The following is a 25,004-nucleotide window of genomic DNA, read 5'->3' on the forward strand; positions in this document are numbered from 1 at the left end:
ACTCAGATAAGGTTCGGAGTATCTCGTTGTTTGAGTTTCGGATGCGTGTCCAGAATGCTGCGACTCGCGATCTTATTATCGCGAAATAGTCAGGTCTTACCTATATGAAGTCCAAATTTTAAGAAATGTTCACGTGTGAAGTTTTCCGAGCTTCTTTTCGACCGTTCACTGGCTCGAAAATTTTACAGCGTGAGGCGTATCCCATAGTTTTCAAAGTTTTTTTATCTTATGGAAAATTATTTTTCCCAATTTTTCGGCGCCCGAATACAGTGTTGTATATTTTCACAAACGAATGCTTACATGATGAAAGGATTAATAAAGTACTCTAAAATAAACGTTTTGATCGATATAGCAAAAGGCGGCAAAGCTTTTATGTACCTAACATACAGTGCTGTACTCTGCCGGGATAAATGTGCAGTAATACATATATATACATATTCCATGAGAAACTAACATTAAAATTCGTATTTCAACCACAGATATAAAAACATTACTTATTTGTGAAATTTGCTGGCAACATTCAATTGACAGAATATAACTGAAATGTCAATGTCAAAAAAATGTCGTTCGTTGATTTATTTGTAGCACAGGCAGAAATTTTTTTTTGTGAGTTTCTGATTCTTTTCTGTTCTGTTTTTGAGAATAACTTCTTGCTTACTATAAATGGATGCAAATAACCTCGTTTTATGAATAATTTTAGAAACCGATTATAAAAATGGATGTCCAATTTGGACCAAACGCACTAGATGAACCGGTGAGTCTCTTTTACCTTAAATATTTTTTTAGATAAAACATCTAAATTATGTACTTGAATTTTATTTGCAATATAATATTTAATTTATTATATTCACCATATTGCTTCACAGTCTTTATACTTGTTCTTTAACTTCTTTCCAAAAGTATAAAGAACATTTAGGTTAATTTTTAATGGCTTCTTTTTTTAGAACTTGTTATACAAACTGCAGCGAAAAATTAAAGTATTTGACACCAACGATGCCCTGACAAGCCGTGGATACGACCTTGTGGCTAGTACTAGCAAATATGGCTTGGTTTTTGTGGCCTCACCAGATGGGACTTTGTCAGGTGAGATTAGTTACTTCATCATATTCTAAAATCACCATTTAGGCCCTGGTTTGTAGAGCAGTAATTAAGTAAATAAATACAATATTACACCAAAAACAATATTCAATTTTGAACATGATAACTATAAAGATAGGTAATACACTTACTAATCAAACCAAATCATTCAATCTATATGTGAAACACAAGCACTTCTTCCTTTGTAATGTCATTACATGCCAAAGTTTTATCATGTCAATTCAGTGAAAATTATAAATAAGTTTTATTGCAACTGTGTTAATAAAACTACCATTATTATAACATAAAGTAGAAAATACAGCTACTATTATGCATTTATAGACTAAAGTAAGGTGATGGTGTGTACTTCTGTCTACTTCTATGTTACAGCCTTTTATTTAAACCAGCTCATTGACAAAGAGTGCGAGCCCAAGTACCTGCCTGTGAGACTCCCTGAAAAACCATCTCATATTGCTGTCAGCTGTCACCAAGAACTCTTGGCCGTTACTGGTGGACAACTGCTATGTATTTACAATATTGCTGACTTTCAAAACCCGGTATGAATTTATTTATTAATATGAAACAATAGACACTTAGATTGTATTACAGGTACAGAAGATCATAACTAATTTAGGTACAAAGTATGTCTAAGTTTAATTGTTAAAATGTGACTGTTTAATTTTTTTGAAAATAGTCTTGACTTTACAGAATGTGTCACCAACAGTGTCTATGAAGACAGAAGTGAGTCCTTCCACATTTGTGTCTTCACTTCAATGGAACCCGTGTATTCCAGACACAATAGCCATAGCTTTCTATGATGGGACTCTGCTTGTCAGCCAGGTTACAACAGGACAGATTAACAAAGTTCAATCAAGAGCAAGGTAATTTTTACTAATCATAACTGTCTCAGATGCAGATAAATTTTTATTTACATTTGTTTGTACTTTACAATTTCCTTATAGGACAGAAAGTAAACTTAATTAGGTTTTGTAAAAAATATCTTTTTTATGTCTAACAACTATGTTCTGAAAAATCTCCAGAAGAATAAGTACTTACACAGTATCTGTAAAAATGTCTTATGTTTGTTTATGATGTACATTGCTGGTTTTCCTTTGTGATAAAAAGAGCTCACATAGTACAAGCTATACAATGTACCTTCATTCGCTTTGGGATCTGTTCTGTGATTGGCGATAGTGTAGAGCCAGCATTTTTTTTTTCATTTATACTTACTAAAGTCGCAGCGGGAAAAAGCTAGTACTAACTAGCTTTTGCCCGCCGCTTCGCCCGCGTGAATTTCATAATAAAATCTCAGTCATTCTTTTATCGCGTATCCTGTAAGACTGGTAAACATCTATGATTAAAATTCCTATTTTTTCTTATCTTTAGTTCAATTTCCTGTTTCCCGCTACGTGTCTCGTCCCGCAAACCTGTCCAAACCCGCTTCCCTTCATGTAGGGATCCCATACCGTTGCCTACATATTTTCTCATCACGTTTTTCGCAATGTATCCTGACCCGTTTCCCACTACTTGCCTACCCCATTTCCCGCTAAGTCTCCCACTCCAGCTTTCTGCAACGCGTGCTATTTTCCATGACGTTTAAGTCCCGTTTTTTTATTAACCACAAAGGTAAATTAAACATTTTACAGTTCTTTCTTAGATGATAATGAAGTTTCATATACATTTTCACCTCTACATCATTCCCCTAGAGATTATTAAAAGATATTTTTCAAAAAATAGATAATGCTTTATTATATTTACTTCTTCCTCTTACCTAATATTTCAAGTTATTTTCATTTTAAAAATGATGTTTACCAATTTTCAGCTTTTTATAAATCTTGAAATTTGTATTATGTTTTATATATAAAGATATGTAAATTTTAAATATTTGCCATTATTTAACCAGGTAAATAAACATAAGCATGTTTGCATTTCCAGATGCATATGCTGGAGTCCCAAAGGGAAACAATTGGTAACCGGCAACAGTGACGGTACCCTCTGCCAATACAAGCCCAACCTGGCTCCCGCCAAAATGATACCCGCACCAAACTTATTTGAAGGAGCTCCGGCTGAAGCTCTTGCTGTCTACTGGATATCAACATTTCAGTTTGCTGTAGTCTACAAAAATGCTACAGATAATAGCAGACCAGGTAACTTGGAACTTGAGACTGTTTCGTAATTTCGAGTATAACACAAAACTACAAGCCTTTATTCGGAACCCATGTTTAACTAGCAGTTGTCCTCAGCTACGCCCATGGTAAATATTAGTCTACGTCACAAGTCCACTACACTACTACACCAAAAATCACCTCAATTGTGATGTGAAAGAAGGACGAATACAATTTCACATTTTTAATATCAAGTATGGAGTTTTTTTTTCATTCGAATTCATTTCTTTTATAAATATAATTCATTTAATGTTTCGGTATGAATAACTTTTATGATTTCTGTTTAACTAAATTTATTTGTTTCAGCGGTAACTATTGTGAACACACCAAAGGCAGGTCAGCCATCTTGCCTGAACTATGAGGACATTTGCTACAGTACTGGTTCAAACCGGCCTTGGTATTATTATCTCCATGGTTTGCCCCAATGGTAAGGCTCTTTTTAGTTTACCACCGTATTATCGGTAAAACAGCTCGGAAAGTGCGAGCGTTGTAATGACTCATAGTTTTAGCTTTCACATTGCGGTCGCAAAAGTCATGTCATTGCAACTTCAATTTATATATTTAAGTTTTATGTATTATGAATCGCGTACTTTGACAAATAATAATAAAAATATTGGAAGTTCACCAAAAGTGGCATGTCAAGTAAAAATATTTCATTTGAGGAAGAAAAGGTATTTAAGACTATTGTCTTCTTTTTTCTTTCAATTTATTTTTTTTAATAATAATAGACATGATTATTTAAATATTTCAGGAATATTATACTGTCTTCATCATCAAACAGCATGGAAATTGCCACTTTGGGCTCTGCAGATGGAGCCTCTTGGTTGCAATGGTGTCAGGTTGGTTTCTTTAAATATTTATATAATATTTTAAGAATAAAACTTACGTCATTCATAGTAGAACGAATTCGTTTTTATTTAGGAATTCCATATATCCAACCAGAAGTTGTCAAATATTTGACAAATATTTTAAATTGTCAAATATTTGACAATTTCTGTTTGAATATCCGCATTTATGACTGTACTAAAATGTTTTAAAAAGCAACAGGGTTTTTCATTTTATTTATTTAAAAATATTATTGAACAAATATACAAAAAATATGTACTAATGTTGACAGGTGATGTCAACTATTAGACCAAACATATAGATGGTGTTGCCATAATATTTATACATCGTCTTATAATCACATTTCAGACTGATGAAGCCAGACCGGAACTTCCCTTGACAGACAAGAAGATTGAGAACTATCCTGTCGGAATATGTATCGACACAAGTGCCATTCATCAGCTGCCTTGGGGTTAGTATTTTTTCACTGCCTCTTTGTAAAGTAAATATTATTTTTATTTTATTTTAAAGTTTATATAAATTCAATGATATGAAAAATAATGCGAAACAAAAAAAAAACTGGCAAAAAGATGGAAATATAAAGCTGTGTTACATATTCGTCAAATCTATGAAAGAATGACCTCCCAATACAGGTGTACTGGTACTTAATAGAAGATCATAACTTGAATCTTATATACCAATTTATTTTTTATATTGTTTTTTTCGCTGACCACATTCCTTATAAATCCTGTTTTTATGTATTAAATAAAACATTTCAGGAGAAAACGAGGTGTTACCCCATATGCCACTCCTACTAGTGGTCTCTCAAACAGGGCTCCTTACAATATTCAATGTCATCAATCTAAACAAGCAAGCGCCGCCATTGTGCTCGCCTTGCGGCCTGCTGCAGCTGCCGGCGACGGCAACTCTAGTCGCCGCGGCGCCCGCGCCGGCACCCACTACTGTTCAGGCAAAAGTAAGATTGCGTAAAATTATTGTGATAGTGACATACGCTAAGATACCGAATTTATCTACAACAACAGACACGATAAATTTTGAACGTACACCGTTTTTTGTTGCACCGTTTTGACTCCGGCGCACACAGTTGTCCGTCGGCGTTCTTATTACCTCCACAGCGCCCAGTGCTGTGCTGTAGTGGCATGTTTTATGAGCTCCATATTTTAATATTTGACCTATTGCAAATTGATGTCTGTGAAGAAAAGGATGCGATTAAATTCGTTGCACCGCTTCTTTACATCTGCTTTAGAGGTTAGGAGTACACTTAGATTTAAATAAATTTTTCGCCTCTATCATCCTCAGTAGAAATAATGATTATTATTTGTGATAAAACAAATCAAAATTTATAACACTAGATTGCGTCGTTGTTCATTAACCAACTGTATGAATCAAGTAGTTCTCTCAAACGCTTTAATAATGTATTAACCTGTGGTCTCACTGACACTAGATGTTAAATTTCCAGCCTCAACCCGTGCAGCCTCAAGCTGTACAAGCCCAAGCTATACAGCCTCAAGCTATACAACCTCAAGCTATACAGCCTCAAACTATACAACCTCAAGCTGTACAGCCTCAAGCTATACAGCCTCAAGCTATACAGCCTCAAGCTATACAGCCTCAAACTATACAACCTCAAGCTATACAGCCTCAGGCTATACAGCCTAGAGCTATACATCCTCAAGCTAAACAGCCTCAAGCTATACAGCCTCAAGCTGTACAGCCGCCAGCTATTCAGCCCCCAGCAGCGCAGCCCCAGCCCTTCCCCTCACAACCTACCTCAGTGTCGAGCGCCTTGGGAACCCTAACGGCTAATGCCGCGCCTAAGTTATTCCAGCCGCAGATTCCACAGGGAATCTCTATAGGTAAGCATTATCTCTCTCCCATTGTTCCATTGTTGTTTCATTCGAGGCTGTAACGCCACGAAGCCGGGGTCAGCATGAAAAATACCTTAGAATTTTGAACATCAGGCTGTGTTATTACATCCGACGTTACCATGACATCAACCCTTTGCGGGAATGCTATTCTTGCTTATCAGCTGCCTAGGCGCTACCCTTTAGTCGCCTCATACGATGTCTACGGGACGATATAGAGTGATCTTATTCTAGGGCGGAATCACACGCCTCAATAAGTGTAGAAATACAAATTAGAGATTTAGTTAACTCTCAAGCTATTGCAGGTTGACTTTAAGAGATTCCTACACGGGATAAGTCCGCCATTGTACATTTATCTTTCTTGTATAAATGTTAATGTATGCACTTATTTTCGTACAATAAAGCTAATTACAAACAAACAGGTATCTATCGGTCAAACAGTCTTCATATGTATATATATTTCTTAATCTTACAAATTTTATTTTATTGATTTTCCAGGGCTAACTTCGCCGGTAGTAGAACAGAAACCAGCTGAAGTGAGGCCTCCAGCGCCTGCAGTGCAACCACTAGTGCAGGTATCACCTCTAAAAAAATCAAGTGTGAATTAAACTCTCACACCGAGGGTTCCGTAAAATATGCGTTTGTAAAGTAGAAAACGGATTTAAATACACCAAGTTATCTATATATTCTTTGTCATCGTGGTTGAAAAGCTCCTAGTCTTGTCAGCCAAAGAGCACACGGATCAATTATTGATTTTCTACTTTTTAATCATAACTTACGATCTGCGCCCCGGGGCTTCGCTTCCGTGGGAATTTGAGATAAAAAGTACCTTGTGTTTTTCCAGGTTATATTCTACCCGTGCACCAAATTACATAACAATCGGTCCAGTTGATTTTGCATGAAAGAGTAACAAACATACATACACACAGGGATACACATACATCCTCACAAACTTTCGCGTTTTACCCGAGCGAAGCCGGGACGGGTCGTTGGATTATAAGTCGTGAAAAGTCTTACCTATACCGCAATTCTTTCTTTATATAAAAACGTGTATTTTTGATATAATGTAAGATTAAGTACGTTCCTTTATTTTGGAGCAATTATAGCTATATGTATGACGTGTAAAAATATATTATGAATCCCCAGACACAGACGGCGCAGGGCAGGCTGCAGGCCGACCAGGACCTCAAGAACATGCTCGTCACGGAGGTCAACGACTTCCAGAATGATCTATACAACTTTATGGTCGACACTAGGGAGACGCAAGTCCAGGTGTGATTGGCTTGTTACAACTTTTCGAAAAAAAAAAGAACCAAAAATAATAAATGATGAAGTCTAATTAAGAACTTGAGCGTCAAGAGATTTTATGGTCGAGATAAAAAGCACCAGATTGTGATGAAACTTGCTGCTTTTAATTTTAAATTAATATGAATTGAATATCTGTAAAATATACCTATGTATCACTTTCGAATAGTCGCGATAGTGTGAAAGAAAATTATTATTTTAAAAATTAAAAATACCCTAAATATCTACCTAAAGATGGGTTAAACTGTTCACAGCTACAACGGGACATAGAAGCACTGAACGCAAACTTCAACCTCCAAATAAAAGACACAGAACAGCTAAAGAAAGAGTGCTCATTGGAAGAGCTCCGCAACAATATAGTGCAGCTCAAACTAGAGTTGGTCAGAGCTTGTGCTGTCGTCGCTGAAGCGAGAACACACGCTGAGTATGTTATATTTGAAAATAAATATTTATTTATTTACATCGGAAGAAAATTTAAATATTTCAAGCCAATTTTATTTTTATCGATGGCCACTCTTATATAAATGTCTTCTATGATTCCCCAGAGCAAAAGATATCGAGCAGTGGTCGGTGGTAGACCCGCTGACGCGCAAGCGCATGTCGTCGGTGAAGCAGCTGGCGTACTACGTGCAGGCGCAGCTCGAGCGGGCGCACGCGGCGCTCGACAGGTCGATGTCGCCTATCAAGCGACTAAGGGACACATAGAGCAATTCTATTAACTTATTAATGTTCTATGTTCCCCTTAGTCACCTAGCGCGGTATCCCCGGGAGGATATGGAGTAGCCCTATTCTAGTGCGGAACCACCGGCAGCCTGCCTGATGTCAACCCACTTTGGGAATGCTGTTAATTTATTTATTAAAAGGTTTGACGTCAGGCAAGCGGTCGGTTGTAAAAACATAGCCGGAGATTAGCAAATCATCACATCACTTTGATAATTGTGTGTGTTTAACTTAGAATGAGCTTTCTAAATCTTAAAATAAATGTTTACTTCTCATGTTTGTATAATTTTAAATGACAATTATATGCTCAAGAGCGAAAAATGAAATCTCATACAAAAGTAAAATCTTCGTCTAATCAAACACAAAACCGGCGAACCGCCTCGGGAAGATACAAAAGTATCGATCGAAGTGCTTCGATTTATGATTTTAATATATACATATACCCCGTTATTCGCAAAAAAAAATAAAGCATACTTAAGCTGAATGTATTATGTTTTGTCACTATCGCAGATTAACATATTTACCATTGATAGAAAGAGACAAAACTTTCACTTAAAGTATGATATAACTTTATGAATAACAGGGATATGTACCAGACCAGACCGGGGCAGCGCATGACCCGGCCCATACTAGATGAGGTGTACCAGCCGCTGGTGAAGCAGCAGGAGATACTCAGCAGACAGCAGGCCGTGCTGAGGACCCTGAGGAATACCCTCAACGAGTGCGACATGACGCCGGTCTTCAAATCCGCATCTTTACTCAGGAGCACGCCCTTCAAAAATAAGTAAGATATAATATCAATTTTTGGATTACGATTTAGAACAGCTGTTTAAAACTTGTTTCCTTATACTGACTGTATTCTATTTTGTGTGATATTAAATAAATAAATTATACAGTCAACATCTACATAAATCTACGGACGTAAATAATACAAGTACGCTAGACTTCACTTTGGCGATGTATGGTGAAATCATATAAATTAAATTTTTTGTTTGTTTGTACGGCAAAATGGCGACATTTTGCCGTCCAAACTCTATACTCGTCTTTATTTATTTTTATTTATTTACATGACATTTAATTTTTTTTTATTTATTTGACATAACAATGTAAATGTAAGTTTTATACTTAGAAATATGAAACTAAGTAGGTACAAATATACTACTTATTTCTATAGAAATTTCTCCCAGTAGACCATGACAGAAGAGGCATTGGCGTGTACAAGATAAAGAGATTTGTATTATTCAGATCAGTGATAGTGGTCACAATATCATTCCCACACTCACAAACTGTTTTGCGTCCTCATACCAAAAGCCAGCTGTAAGAATATCTAATGAAGAAATTAATATAAAGCAATGTTTACAATGCCAAGAAAATATCATTGTATGTTTATAATTTGAATTTCAAAAAATTCACATCAAAACTAAACAAATTTACATTTGTCGTTTCAGAGATCCTCTATCAAAACTAACAAAGAACATATTAAACATGAGCATCGAACCGCAAACCAAGTCAAAGGAACCGATGCTCACCGCCCAAAAGCTGGACGCTCTACGAGACATGCTATCAAACCGAAAAACAATAAAAATCAAGCCCGTCAATGTGGAAATGAGACAACGACTGGCTGAAATGAAGATCAACTATGAGAAAAGTTTGAGGGAGAAAGGTGCTCAGTCTATGGTGAAGGAAGATAAAGTTGTTCCGAAGATGGAGCCACTATCACCTGTCACTTATGGTAGGCGATAGTAATAATTGTATAAACATTTTACGTAACTCTATACTTAAATGTGAAAATGTTTGATTCCTAATACCTCAATACGGAGCAATGAACTAATGTGTTTATTTGTGTGGAACTGATTAATTAATATCTTTCGCAAATAATATTTTTATGTTCAATCTCAAATTTTGAGGAAGTAAGTCACAATATTTTTTATATTTCAGCGCCACCAGCAGAACCTGTTAAGTTTGAACAAAAGCAAGAATTAAAGTTTGAGCCGAAACAAGAAATAAAACAGACGCCTATTTCAATACCATCTTTCACGGCGGTCAGCAATTTGAAGCCGGCCGCGCCGCCGTTATCCAATGTTGCGAGAACATTGTTCACTGACGGTAATAAAATATTTATTTTACGCAGTTTTTCTGTAACGGAAAACTTATAGTAGATTAGTAGCCAAGGGCTGTAAGGCATCAATTGCAGCCCGAGATATTTAGTCGAGATAGTTCGAGGGGGCAATTGATGCTTAACCCGAGCTAACTACTCTGCTTTACATCTTGATTGTGAGGTAAGGAGAAAAAAACGTAAGTATGAAAAAATCCCAAAAACATAAACTAAAAGTTTTCTATTCCCGCCTTTTTTCATTAAAAAGAACTAAGTAAAGAACTTTTTAATAATTGTTTTTAAGAACGAAATTGAGCTTCCTCGTTCGATACCTATTTAAAATTGATAACTAATAATAGTTATCAATTATTTAATAATAGTTATCATTTATTGGTATAAATATAAATTTATACGAAGACAAGGCCGAATAGCGAAGCGACTCATTGGTCATTGGGCTGAATACATGATATCTTTTTGAAAGAGTAAAGTTTTTTTTTAAATTACTTACCGCCCTAGGGCTTTTCTACATTATTACCCTAGAGCGCTAATTGGTCACATACATCCCATTTGAGGGTAATAAGGACCTACTTACCGAAAATGAGAGATGTAAAAGATTTTATTTTCCGATTCTATTTTCGTAGCTCGTATAAAAACAATCGTTTTCTTGTGTTCTCAAATAGGGTACTTTACACAATACAAAATCCATACATATTATAAAAAGAAGTCTGTCGCGTATGTCTGTCTGTATGAACGCGATAAACTCAAAAACTACCGGACATATTTATGTACGGTTTTCACCAATATATTGTGTAATTCCTGAGGAAGGTTTAGGTATATAATTTTTTCCCATTTTACCCGAGCGAAGCCGGGTCGGTCCGCTAGTAAAATATATTTTTACTTGTAAAATAACCTAAATATTATAACTTATGTATCTATAACTGTCACTAACTCATCTGTTCCTTTCTCAGAACCCACTTATGAACCAGTGAAGCCTCAGATTCAACAACCAATTCTTCAAATCAGCCAATCACAACCCCAGCCGACGTTGAAGCCCAAACAGTCGACCTTCACATTTGCGGCGCCCACTTCAAGCATCACTAACACCCGTAGCGTACTAAAAGACTTACTACAGAATAAACAAGCTTTAGCCGATGCTAAAAGTGAAGCGAATTTGCAAGATCCGAAAAATGAAACGCCATTTATAGCACAGAAAAATGATGTCAGCTTCACGATGCAGAAAAGTGATGCGAATAGCTTTTTCGGAAAGAATGACGCGAATACCTTTATGGGACAGAAGATATGTTCACCCACGCCTTATACAGGTATTATTATAGGTAGTATCATACTTTTTATACAATATGTTTACAAAAACAATTAAATACCTATTAGCTTAAAATTATATTTGAGCTAAATAAATTACAACAGAAATATATGTCTATACAAATAATGTGTAAATAATGATGATGGAGTAAAAAAATATATTTTTTAAATTTCAGCATCACCTATATCGCCCACTTCAGCGTCACCCTCAACTAATATATTCACAGCCAAACCAATATCTGATATGTCGAACATGTTCAGTAAATTTCAAGCCCCAGCCTTTGCACCGGAACCGAAGCCACAAGACCTAGTGAAACCCAAATCATCCGAAACCGGAGAACCGGAAACTTCAGAAATACCCAAAACAGAAACCAAAAAAGTTGAAAAACCGTTGACTAATCTATTTGGCATGAAAACTTCTACGCCTTTATCTGCGCAAAATGTCCCTGACGTTTTAAAGATAGAAAAGCCAGTTGTGAAACTTGTAGATAAAATAGAAAAGTCGAAAGAGAATGTTCCAGAAAAATCTGAAAATACGTCACCAAGTTTAACTGTAACAACAAAAGTAGTTGCTGAGGGGACATCGGAGGCGAAACCATATGGTACACAATCTACAAATGATGATAAAACCGAAGTGAAAACTTTTGGTACACAGTCTACAAAAGAAGATAAAGTCGAGGTGAAACCATTTGGCACACAATCTACTATGAAAACATCTCTGTTTGGCCCTCCACCTACAGTGGTAGTTACTAGCGCAAGTGCAACTCCAGTTGTTGGTAATTAAGTACTTTATTTTCTTCAAGTAGAACAATTGAAATTAAATCCAAATCCTAACAGGATTTGGATTTAATTTCATGTATAATTTTACGAACTTCCGAATAATTGTAAAAGCGCAGCAGAAATATTACTTTTCTTCGTAAAACAAATAGAGGAAAAAAGTGTAGCTGAAACCACACACATAATTTTTTACTTTCAGTTGAACCGCAAAAACCCGCAGAAGTTAAATCTGAGAATAAACCAGAAGCATCAAAAACAGATACAAGAACAACGAGTGCATCAATATTTGCTGCAGCAAATGCATCCACTCCCACTGGTAAGTTTATCTAAGTTAACTTGTAGATTTACTTTTTAATAATCTACCTAATCAAATGTACATTTTTTGGCTTAATTTTCTTGCAGAATTGAAATCTCCGCCAGCGTTTCCTACCACAACTACGGCAGCCGAAACGCCCACTACAACTGCTGCATCTACCCCAGCTACAGTTCCATCTCCAACTAAAACAAAACCCTCTTTATTCGGAACTCCTCCCCCTACTTCAGCTTCCTCCTTATTCGGTTCAGCTGTAGCCGCATCAACCTTCCCCCCTAAAACAACACAAACTGGATCCATATTTAGCTCGCCAAGTACCAATGCAAACGTATTTGGTTCCACACCGTCATCTGTTTTCGAAACTGCTACAACAACCTCTGTATTTAGCAGTAGTGAATCTAAACCATCAGTGTTTAGTACGCCCACTTCAGCTACTTCTTCTTTTGGAGAAACTACAACTCAGTCTCCATCAGTATTCACGTCTGCTCCAGCTTTCGCAACAACGAATAGTTCAGTGTTTAGTTCAACAGCATTTGGAACAACTACTTCTTCATCAATATTTGGCACTTCGCCTTCTAGTATATTTGGGACAACAACAGCAACAACGGCGCAATCTTTATTCGGCAGTACGCCAACAACTACCACTCAATCTGTCTTTTCCACGACAACCTCTCAGTCTTTATTCGGTGGTACACCAACGACTACGCAATCTCTATTCGGTTCAACACCAGCAACGACTGCATCAGCTTTTGGCAACGCGAGTACGTCAAGTGTATTCGGCGCGACCACAACTTCATCATTATTTGGAGCTGCGAATCAAAGCGTATTTGGTACAACGTCTACTACGACTCAAGCTTCTATATTCGGCACTCCTACAACTACGCCATCAGTTTTTGGTGGAGGGGAAGTCCCTTCTGTGTTTGGTGCACCTTCAACTCAAGCGTCTGTGTTTGGATCTAGTAACCAATCAGTATTTGGTACAGCTCCGACTACGCAAACTTCGGTGTTTGGAAGTCCCACACAAACTACTCAAGCGTCAGTTTTTGGCGGTACAGCTGTGACGACGGCGCAAAGTGGGTCGTTATTTGGAGGTGGAGAAGCCAATTTGTTTGCAGCGGCTAGTATATCTACGACTAGCGCTCCGTCGCAGACAAGTGCAGGCAATATATTTGGTGGAGGGTAAGTTTTTTATTTCGTATTTATTGAAGCATTTTCACGTTAAAATTTTTTTTCGAGTTCACCATTTTAAAGCATTTAACCAAATGATTTGAGACTGCAAATGTCAGTCTGTTAAATAAGCTAAGATTAAGAAGTTTGTTATATAGGCTTCTAATAAAACGCGTCTAAGTCTACTGCCGATGAAATGTTATTTATATAATTAAGTACGAATATGCTCGCGACACAGCAAATACCTCTTAAAATATAAAGACGTGACACTTTGTGTACAATTGAGCTACTATAATTGACATCGTGACCAGATCAACGGGTTCAGTGTTCGGCGGGGGCGGAGCAACAAATGTGTTTGGCGCCAAACCAGCGTTCGGACAGTCGAACACATCAGCGGCCTCCATCTTCGGCGGCGCCTCCTTCGGACAGAAACCAGCGGCCGCAAATAATTTCTGGTCTGGAGGCAACGCTAGCGGCGCCGGATTCGGATCTGGATTTGGTATGAATTGTAACTTATTCATGATAAAAAATATATTATGGTTTTGCTCGCGACTTCGTGCGCCCGTAAAAATTCCGTTGTTGCCGAGTCCCGTGGGGGTTTCGGGAAAACTTCTCGTAAAGCTCTCCTACACTGTCCAATCAACCTACATATCAAATTTCAGCTTTTTATGCCTTATAGTATCGACAGTGCCTTGTTTGCCATTCAGTAACAAAAGAGTTATATATACATACTAGCTTTTGTCCACAACTTCGTATCCGAGTAAAAATCTGTTTCTCGTGTGAATTTCAGGAAATCCCTTCGTGCTTCCCCTACACTGTCCTAGGAACCTACACACCAAATTTCACCTTTCTACGCCCAGTAGTTTCGGCTGTGCGTTATCTGTCAGTCAGTCACTCAGTAATGCAAGAGTTTTATATATGTATATAATCGATGAAAGCACCTCTACGTCTATCAAAACATTCACCGATTATGTTAATATGGTGAAAATTAAAAAAACTTGTGAAATTTTATTCAAAATGTCTTTATTCATAATAAAGACATTTTGACACTCACAAACATACATATAAATAATAAAACTTAAGGTACTATTTTTTTTGTTTTGAATGATTCTGCCAAAATTTTTTGACATGTATATAATACATTTATTAAAACCAGTAAATCAAACATATTTATCATGATCCCTTCTAATTGTATCGCCCTACAGTCGTATGTACTTCACTTAAGAAATTACTAAATGGTCAATCCTAAATCAGGTCAACAAGCAACAACGCAGGCTTCGTCAATCTTCGGCGGCACCACCGGCGGCAGTTTCAGCCAGCCCAACTCTGGACAACCGTTTGGCAGTCCTCAACAGAACACTGGCTTCGGATCGCCGCAACAGCAATCCGGTGCGTTTAGAACAACTATTTGAAAACATTATTGTCACTACATAGTGCAAAACATCACTACACTTACATTACATTACACATCACTTCTCGATATCTGTTTGTCCCTATGAAGGCTTAGAACTTTAAAACTACGCAACATTTCTATGCTGGTTTTTTAATTGGTAGAGTAATTCAAGAGGAAGGTTTGGTAGCAGTTTAGTGTATAATTTGTTGTGGTTTTAACTGAGCTAAGCCGAGGCGGACCGCCAGTTTTATGATATTATCATCCTATAGCCGCTATAACTATAAGAAATCTGTAAGACATCACATAAGTTAAGTCCGGGGTTGTACATGTATTTATTTTAATTTATGTGTTTAGTTTTCGAACCGTCCTCAATTAGACTTGAAAATAATTATATTTTTATAATAAGCCTATGTTTTTTTACAGCACCAGCCTTTGGGGGATCACCAGTATTTGGAACGAAACCTGCATTTGGTCAATCCGCATCGTAAGTGTTATTTTTATTTATTTTTCCAGACCAGACTTTTTTAGACGCATTTATATTTACGATTTACGAACCTACGTAAGGAACAAGTCTGGCTATTTGCTTCCGGTCCAAGCAGAAGGGGTATCCAAAGTCCGGGATAACTAGGGGCGATATGGAGAAAAAAAATAGGAAAGCGAACCTTGAGATCCAACGCTTAAGGGCTGACGTAGCAACCGGGAAAATGGTCACATTAGAGAGTTAATATAAAATGTTTTAACAGCTTTAGTTCGCCAACTGGCGGCGGCGGTGGTTTTGGCGCCTTTAGCGGTATGAACAAGAGCCCTACGAGTGGCTTCGGAGCGCCCGCCGCGTTCGGAGCGCCGGCCTTCGGGGGCGGCGCGGCCTTCGGCAGCACTTCGCCCGGCAAGATGTTTGGCGGCTCGCCCCCTGGTGAGTTGAAATATTTAAAAAATAAAACCTTTTTCAAACATCGAATGAAATGCTTTTCAGTGCTGGCAAGTAAGGGATACAAAAAATAAAAAGTTTTTGAATTTGCTATGTGAAGATTAATGCAATTTTGAAATAAATCGAAATATTAACTAGACAAAACAGACTTTGTCACATCAAATTCAAATTCAAAATTCTTTATTCAATTTAGGATGATATACATCACTTATTGACGTCAAAAAAAATACTTAAACTAAGTCTACTGCCGGCTTCCAAAGCGCAGGTGAAGAAGAAGCGGCGCAACAAACTTCACCGCAGCCATTTCTCCAAGGACGTCAATTAACAAATATAGGTCTTATACATATATTAAAAATTAGGAGGACGAATTTACATCATTATTAAAAATGTCAAAATTTGAATGAATAAATAAAATAAAAGTTGTATTTCCAATAAAATTATTGAAAATTGTCACACAAAATATATATATATAAATAAATAAAAAGCTAAATGTACAAAACGTACGTAATAATGTCATAAATCAATTACATGTGTTATGAGGACACTGCACCATGCTTGGGAAACATTATTGTCGTTCACATAATCATCAGACTTGTAATATGCCTTTTTACAAAGTACTTCTTTTATATAATTTCTAAATTTTTTGTCCGGCAAATCAAGAATCCATTTAGGCAATTTGTTATAAAAACGGATACAGTTCCCAACAAAAGACGTTCTAACTTTGGCCAACCGATGCCCGGGGACAGACAATTTATCTTTATTACGTAAGGCTCTATCAGTGTAATCACCAACTATTTTAAATAAGTTTAAATTTTTCCGGACATGCATAATGTTGTCAAATATGTATTGAGAGGGTAAAGTTAAAATATATAAAATATCTTTAAAAAAATCTCTAAGGGAATCCCTTCTCCTCAAACCACATATAGCACGGTTTGCTCTTTTTTGTAAAATGAAAATAGTGTTAATGGTGCTAGCACTCCCCCAAAGTAGTATCCCATAGTACATTAAGCTATGAGAATAACTAAAGTCTAAAATCTAGCAGTCGCCACGTCCGTCAGTTGTCTGATTCTCCAAATTGCGAATGCCGCGGAACTAAGCTTTTTAGATAGGCCATTAATATGAGCGTCCCATTGCAATTTGGAATCAAGGGTAATTCCTAATAATTTGGTGTTTAGTACAAAATCTAAACTTTCTCCATTCAGAGTCACGTCGACGTGAGCCTGCCTAACATTTGGAATCAAATTTTACATCATCAAATTTTTACTAATATTAAAATGCCTTAGGTTTTCTCAAAAAGTTACAAACTACTAGTATAAAACTTAATAACATATAATGCAAATATATCAGAGGTACTGAACTGGTATTACTATTATTACCATTCGGTTTGATACATAGACGAATAAATAAATAATATAATCTTATGTTTTACTCTACACAACGATGGTTTTTTGTATTTTGATACGGTTTATCCAGGTTTCGGTTCGCCAACCCAGTCGAACGCCACATTCGAGAGCCTCGCGACACAGAACACGTTGACTTTCGGCAACCTGGCCCAGCAATCCGGACCACCGCCACAGCAGCAGCCCACCTTCAACACGTGAGATATACACATTTATAACACGTGGTTCCCGCCCTAAATTAAGGCGACTCCAAATGGTAGTCGTACAAGACGACTGACGTAACAGCTCCATTGCTAAGTCGTCCTTCCGTCAACAGATCAACGCAGAAATTATATAGAGTTATGGCGTACGTCAATGTGGAATACCTTTGGAAAACAACGGAGCCGTAATGCGCTGCGTCGAATAGACAGAATAATGGGGACGGACCCTAATTTATATTATCGAGTGTGCTATGTTGTCAAATTTTATTCAGGCAACTGTTACGTCTTTTATGACTATAACCATCAGTGGATATCACAAAGCGTGTGGCTGATAATACACAAATACAATACAGTTGACTAATTAAATAATTTAATTTTACTTTGACCTTACAAAATAGTTTAATATAATTTTGTTCACAGATCACCCTCATTCACTGGATGGCGCGGCTGATGACAGTTCTATAAAGACAGAGCAGTGCGCATGAAACACCCACGTTAAAACATTACATGTGAAATGTGAACGTTTTTAAACGAAATCACTTGTATATCTGTAATTTATTTTTATAGCATAGTAGACAACCTATCATTTGAGTTACCTGTGTATGTAAGGGTACTCGTATTTCTATTCGGCTATTATTGATAAATAAACACCGCGGCCCTTGCACACAGTAACCCCATAAAATATATTATCTATTGCCAACTTTTTATAATCAAATCGTATAACGTTCTATTTAACTGTGATTTCCTTAGATGTTGGACAATCTTAAAGTTTAAAATTAGCTCCATTTGATATTGAATAATCATGGGTTGTAACCTGAATCCATATGTTGTGATAATTAATACAGCATTGTTATTGGACTAAGTACTTATTTGTTTTATTATCTCTTCTACACATTATGTGTACGATGGGACCTTTGAAGTATCTGTCCTCATCTTTGTTTTGACTGTTTGCATTTTTTGCGCTCTCTGTATAAAGTCTAATATCAAGCATTATATAAAAAGCAATATCCCTTAAAAAGTATTAAGTCCAAAATCGATATTTTTTTGCAAAATCTATCGGAAAAAAGTCATTTAAAATCCCAAGACATTCTTCATAGATGACTTGCTGAAGCAAGATCATAGCATAGAATATCACTTGAACTTACATTAATTCGCAAATAATATAAAATGATAGAAAAATTAATTAATACACTGCAGATAGAACTTTTTCCTCATTAGTGAAACATGAACAGAAGTTTCCCAAAGTTGTCCAACTTTACATACTCTCGTTATATAAATCCGGAGCACGGACATCGGCTAACAAGTCAACTTCGTAACTTACCGAGTTTCTCGTCAGATTGGAACTTAAAGATATAACTGAGGGCTTAGTGCCGGTTTGCATTTCACTTCATATGATTGGTTCGCTACGTCACTTCGAATCGCACTAAGCCCTGAAAGAACACTTCTATCAACTTTTTAAATACGATATACCTATTACTTATTGTTTTTTTTCACCTCACTTATATCCATAGATAAGAATATCACTTATAGTTATATCTTGCGAGGTATGCTATGACCGACCCGCGCGCGGGGCCTTTTCTAAATCCATGCTATGCTTTTGTCAAAATGTAGGCTCCTGCTGTGATTTAAAGACTAATTATTTATTATTTTTATACTTATGTACAATATATACACTATTATGTGTACATATGTAACTATATCAAAATTTGTTCACAATCTGACTTAATCAAATCCCAACCCAACTAATAAGTGCGAAAGTAAGTATGTCACCTCTTCACGAATTATCTACTGGACCGATTGTTATAAAATTTGATACACGGGTAGAAAATAACCTGGAAATAACACATAGGGTATTTTTTATCCCGAAATTCCCACGGAAGCGAAGCCCCGGGGCGCAGCTAGTACCCAATAAAGGTATTTCTGTATCCAAGGTGTGTTGTCTACTTGAGTATCTAGTGCGCTCGCTGATTCATCTGAATGTAACTTAGAGGAATATCTGAAACTTATTCAATAAACCCCATCGCTCATTAGTGGAAGTTTGTAGTTTTGTGGAAGTTTCAGATATCGCATGCTCACATTTACATTCAGACAACTCTAACAAAAGCGGAGGCGAGGACGCGACCGGATTCCGGACAGCGCAGCGGATAACGAATCAACTTTGCAAAATCGAATCTGCTATTGAAGAGTTTTTTATTAGATTGGATACTTGTGTCAGGGTGCCATTAATGAAAAAAAATAGCGCAGGTAAATTTATGGTAGGTAGTACCTACATAGTTAGCAAGCGTCTGCTATGTTTTTTGTAAAATATAGTAATAACTTTGGTAAAATGTAAATAATAAAAATACATAGATATCATAGGTAGCAATGCCCCTGCCTTCCAAATAAAACTGATTTTGTTGTTGTACCTAAAAAGTAAATTTCACGGCTGCTTTTATATAAGCTCCCTTCCAAAATAGTATTCATTATATTACGTTGAGGTATTTTTGGACGAGTAAAAATTTTACAAACAAGAAGCATATTTTAGAGCAAAACAAAATTTTGTTCAAAAAATTGAGACATTACTCTCAAGTGCAATTAAAAACTTTCAGACTGAACAATCCCGACCGCGTCCTCTAATTGGTACTTTTTCACAACCCCAGCAAATTACGACCACCGACAAAAACGGAGCAGTTTTTATCCAATTGTTTATTTACATCGACACAAATATTTTTCGTTTATTTTGAGAGGCGTATTCGCTTAGCATCTTTGTATAAGAAATATGTACAAGTTTACCACGATTTCTGCTATGTATGGCTAAGTATTAAGTATTTGGTCGGTGTTTATAAGCTGTATCATGGTTTTTTCGTATGTTCTCTAAAATATGGCTACTACCTATTTAGGGAAGTGTTTGCGAACACTTCCATACTATGCTTCTAAAGTTCGGATGTTTTAAAAATCGATGATTTATTATATAACTAGCTAACTCCGCGGTGTTACCCGCCTAATTATTTAAAAAAATATGCACACTAGCGCCATCTACATCCACTTTTTGACCAAATCCTACGGGAGTCGTGTATTTCTGGGATAAAAAGTGTCCTTGTGTTATAATAATAAAGGTTAATACGGAACCCTCGATGCGCGAGTCCAACTCGCACTTGACCGTTTATATTTTCTTCCGACCTATCCTCCACCGACCTGCCTCCTCCGACACTAAAACCTGGCTCCACCCATGAATTAGTCTCAGTAATAAGTATTACAATAACTACATAATCAAAATCTTTTTTACCCGATTTCAAAGAAAGAGTAAGTATTTCGCACGTATCTTATATGCATGTAATATTCTTTAAGTACATATACAAATATTTTTAAAATCTCCATAACCGCTGAACGGAAATAGAAAGTATTACTGCACATTTATCCCGCCAGAGTACAGCACTGTATGTTAGGTACACAAAAGCTTTGCCGCCTTTTGCTATGTCGATTAAGACGACCCAAATATACAACAGTGTTGCATATTTGGGTGCAGAAATATTGGGAAAACCCGTTTTCCATAATATAAAATTAAAAACTTCGAAAACTATGGGATGAAATACGCTGTAAAATTTTCGAGCCAGTAAACGGTCGAAAAGAAGCTCGGAACACTTCACACGTGAGACTTATTAAATTATGGACTTCATACAGGTAAGATCTTCAGTCAAAATTAAGTTTATATCAGTTTATGACCACAGTTGACCAAATAATGCAGAACATAACCTAAATAGTGTTATTATTTTCAGGATAATCCACTAAATCCTTCCTTTAAACTCGCACCACGATTCCATAGAAGGTATTTTTGGTCGTAAATCTGCAACAATATTAAAAATAGCTGCGCTATTTGCCTCCATTGGCAATTTTGTGTACCTTGGTTGTACTAGTAGCGCCATCTGCACTGAGTTTTGCATAATATGCTTTAAGTGTATCGTTGGATTCATTTTAGCTGTCCGAGTGTTCTTAGATAGGTGTCTTTTTTAATTTTTGCTTGTCTGTGAATAAAACAAAAATAGGTTTAATAGTATTTGATCAATTTTAATTAGAGTATGTGATCACATACAGAAAATTAATCAATCAATTTTAATAGGCTATTTAGAAATAGGGGCTTTAAACAGTAACTATTACCTATACTTACATACACCGCAGAGTCCACAGATTAGATAAATTAGTTACCTGCTGTTATACAATTTACAATAATAAGAACAGACAGCTGAAGCCTTTTTAATTGCAGTTCGGTAGAACTGGAAACAATTAAAACCGTAGTGAAGAGTCGACGTGAAGAGTACTCAATCACAAAAACAGATCAACGAGCGAATGTCCGCCACTTTATCATGCTGAAACTGCACATATACCTAAGTGCCTACATTTTTATTATTCGATCATAAAAGAGTGCAATGTGTTAAGTGAACGTATTCGAGTCAAAGAGTAGATACCTTGATACCTTTAGAGAATAGGGATTGGAGCAACATTTTGGAAAGGAATATAAAAAGACGGACGTCAAAATGTTGGATCTGATCGGGAGACTGGTGGTGGTCAAATAGCACATAATTTTAATAGACGTGGACAAAAAGCAATTGCATTTACCTATAACGATTAAAGCGCGGCCGCACTCATTATGTGAAATTTAAATGCTGTTTGCTCGGCCGAATATTCGGTTCGGTAAACGTGAAACTGATAGTTTTCGGTTATTTAGTGAATACTATACACTAAAAAAATTACCATTTATATACATATTAGCATTTGCCCACGTCTTCGCCCGCGTGATTTCCTACGGAAGCCATTTCCGTCTCCGTACTTCAAACTATTTAAGTATATACTTATACAAAATTTCTAAAAGATTTGTTACCTCTTAACGCTATGTATAAAAACACTTTCGCATTTTTTAATATAGGTAGTTAGGATTAGGTTTAGTAAAATTAAGATTTTATATAGATAAACCATAGATTGATATTGTACAGTTAACAGCACATCAAGTTACCCTGCGTAAACCTCTATGCGTGGTAATAGCGGCGAGTTTATAATGAATTTGGGTAGGTGGATGTACTGTTGAGTGTATGCATTCTACGACGAAGTTTTGAGCATGGAATTAGTAGAAACTCCGTACAAAACACCTACTAATTCCATGGTTTTGGGATCTTATATAACGCCATTCGCGCAGTTGTAATCTGTATAATTTACTCCTCAAAATCGATTCGAAAATGAAACTTCATATGCCAAATTCAATTAGTAATGTCAGTTCGGCAAAATATTTGACGGTGACAGCTGTTATTTGCCCATTTTGATTTATCTTCTCGATGACTGAAATAAATAAATGATGGTGAATGAAATGGTGATGCAAATTTTGTAAAATGTTCTATTGTGAGAACGTACCATAGTGTGTATTAATTTTTAAACATACGGACGGAATAAGAGTCTTAACGTTCCTGTGCTATATTGTCTTTCCCACTAATTATAATAAATTATGAGGGGATTGTGGTTAGTGCAAATGTCTGTTCTTTTGTTTTGTTCTACAATAGAAGGTTCTGACGAGCCAAAAAGTGAAAAAGAGGAGGTGGACTGTAGCACGCTAAGGTTGGGGCAGTATATTTGTCCAGACCCTGGTATAAACCAGATAGATCCAGATACGCAGCAATATAGAGGTTGTACGAAAGGAGAAGTCACACCATCGGAAGGCGCAGCTTTAGGTAAGAACTAACTAGTTTTAATATATACTTGCTTACTTGTAAAATAAAGTTATTGAGGATGATTATTTATTAGAGGAAGATTATTAAATAGGAACTTCAATCAGTTACACTTACTACTACTTATTGTTGTCATCTCTATACATACTTTAATATCATTTCACATTTAAAACATAACATACTTAATTGTTTTCAATTTTAATCCTGTTTTTCAGTACAATGTATTGCTGCAGATGGTATTATTTGTAAGGAATCTAAAAGTTCTATATTCAAGAAGAAGTTGCCCTGTAAATGGACGTAAGTCAACACATTACTTTAGGTTTTTCAGTTACACAGTAACCTAAACCAACCAAAAATGTTTTATGAATTCATATCTTTCAAAAATTTGTAAGGGTTTCTATATATATATGTAATGTAACATATCCTTTGTTTAATAGGAGTCTTATATTTATTTATTTATAAGTTTGTCTCTGATTAAATTACATCAGCAAACTAGTTTAAAATTACATATGAGGTCTTCATAGAGCTGCACACAAATGCCACCATCACAATATTTAGTTGTCAACTTCTTGCTTAAATATGAGTTGCATTTTGTTTTCAGTAATGGGTACTCACTGGAGATAGCACTTCTATTATCAGTATTTCTGGGAATGTTTGGTTTGGACCGTTTCTACTTGGGCTACCCTGGTATAGGGCTGGCGAAGTTGTGCACTTTGGGATTCATGTTCCTGGGGCAACTTCTGGACATTATTCTCATAGCTGCACAAGTATGTACTATTGTAATTCTGACTTTTGAATGAAAATTAAGGAAATTGTTGTTTGTTTGAAATAACTTTATTGCACATAAAAAAATACAAAAACCTGTGTGGATCAATTTTAGTGCCACATAAAGTAGTAAAGATTATGTATTTAACATTATTTACCTTTTCAGGTAGTAACACCATCAGATGGTTCAGCATATGTCATACCGTATTATGGAGCAGGAGTCACTGTGGTCAGAAGTGACAATGAGACATACCTGCTTCCTCAGGCGGACTGGCACAACATCACCTGACAGTGGGGGATAATTACGTTCGAGGACGATGAGGACTATGAGTGGACATAAAAGTATCAAAAATGATATACCACCAACAAACTAATTGTGTTCATATGACTTTAGGTGTATGTGTAAAAGTATAAGGTAAGCTACAGAGGAACGAAATTCATGTATCTTTAAAACCAAAACAGTAATGGTTAAATGGAAAACACACATTCTTTTTATTATATAATTATAGTCGGCTTCTGTGCAAGCATTGACTTTAAAGCACTAATATTAAATAATTACCGATGGGTTATGTTATGATACAGGATAATTGCAGGCTATAGCATTGCCACCATAGATTTTGACATATGTATATGTGTGATTCTTACCTGTGTTTGCTTTTGTAACTTATGTGGTGTTTGACAATCACTTCAGTTACCTTTCAATCACCTTTAGCATGAGTTGCATGAGACATGAGTAGTAAGTAAAGTATATATTTCCATGTATGTATAGTAGTGTTATCAATGAAATGAAATAATCTTCCTAGTTAGGCCTTTTTGTTTTAATGAAAGTTCCAAAGTTGTATTGTAGTTATGTATTTAAATTTTATTATATTTGTTGTATATAGTTACATAATTATGTAAAAATATGTATGCATAATATTTTGTAAATAATTGTTGATAAAGTAATTTAATAAATATATAAGTATATAAATAAATGAA

At 36.1% G+C, this 25,004-nt stretch overlaps 2 protein-coding genes across 2 annotated transcripts; both read left to right on the top strand.

Moving 5' to 3' along the window:
* Window positions 1-565: 565 nt before the first annotated feature.
* Window positions 566-18,164, top strand: Nup214 (Nucleoporin 214kD). The gene is made up of 27 exons (XM_053752024.2): window positions 566-754; window positions 945-1,083; window positions 1,468-1,634; window positions 1,786-1,958; window positions 3,013-3,224; window positions 3,549-3,669; window positions 3,994-4,081; window positions 4,437-4,539; window positions 4,847-5,043; window positions 5,548-5,944; window positions 6,452-6,528; window positions 7,100-7,225; window positions 7,513-7,682; window positions 7,804-7,926; window positions 8,562-8,762; window positions 9,427-9,710; window positions 9,917-10,084; window positions 11,042-11,395; window positions 11,570-12,169; window positions 12,370-12,486; window positions 12,573-13,662; window positions 13,962-14,149; window positions 14,905-15,039; window positions 15,467-15,527; window positions 15,787-15,956; window positions 17,445-17,568; window positions 17,992-18,164. Exons 1-27 carry the CDS (start codon window positions 716-718, stop codon window positions 18,020-18,022), a joined length of 5,655 nt encoding a protein of 1,884 aa, XP_053607999.1. The 5' UTR covers window positions 566-715; the 3' UTR covers window positions 18,023-18,164.
* A 4,699-nt stretch (window positions 18,165-22,863) lies between these two features.
* Window positions 22,864-25,004, top strand: bisc (biscotti). Its single transcript, XM_053752157.2, has 4 exons — window positions 22,864-23,264; window positions 23,477-23,558; window positions 23,863-24,028; window positions 24,193-25,004. Exons 1-4 carry the CDS (start codon window positions 23,042-23,044, stop codon window positions 24,313-24,315), a joined length of 594 nt encoding a protein of 197 aa, XP_053608132.1. The 5' UTR covers window positions 22,864-23,041; the 3' UTR covers window positions 24,316-25,004.

This window comes from Plodia interpunctella, chromosome 11, assembly GCF_027563975.2.
Source record: "Plodia interpunctella isolate USDA-ARS_2022_Savannah chromosome 11, ilPloInte3.2, whole genome shotgun sequence".
Classification (NCBI taxonomy): Eukaryota; Metazoa; Arthropoda; class Insecta; order Lepidoptera; family Pyralidae; genus Plodia; species Plodia interpunctella.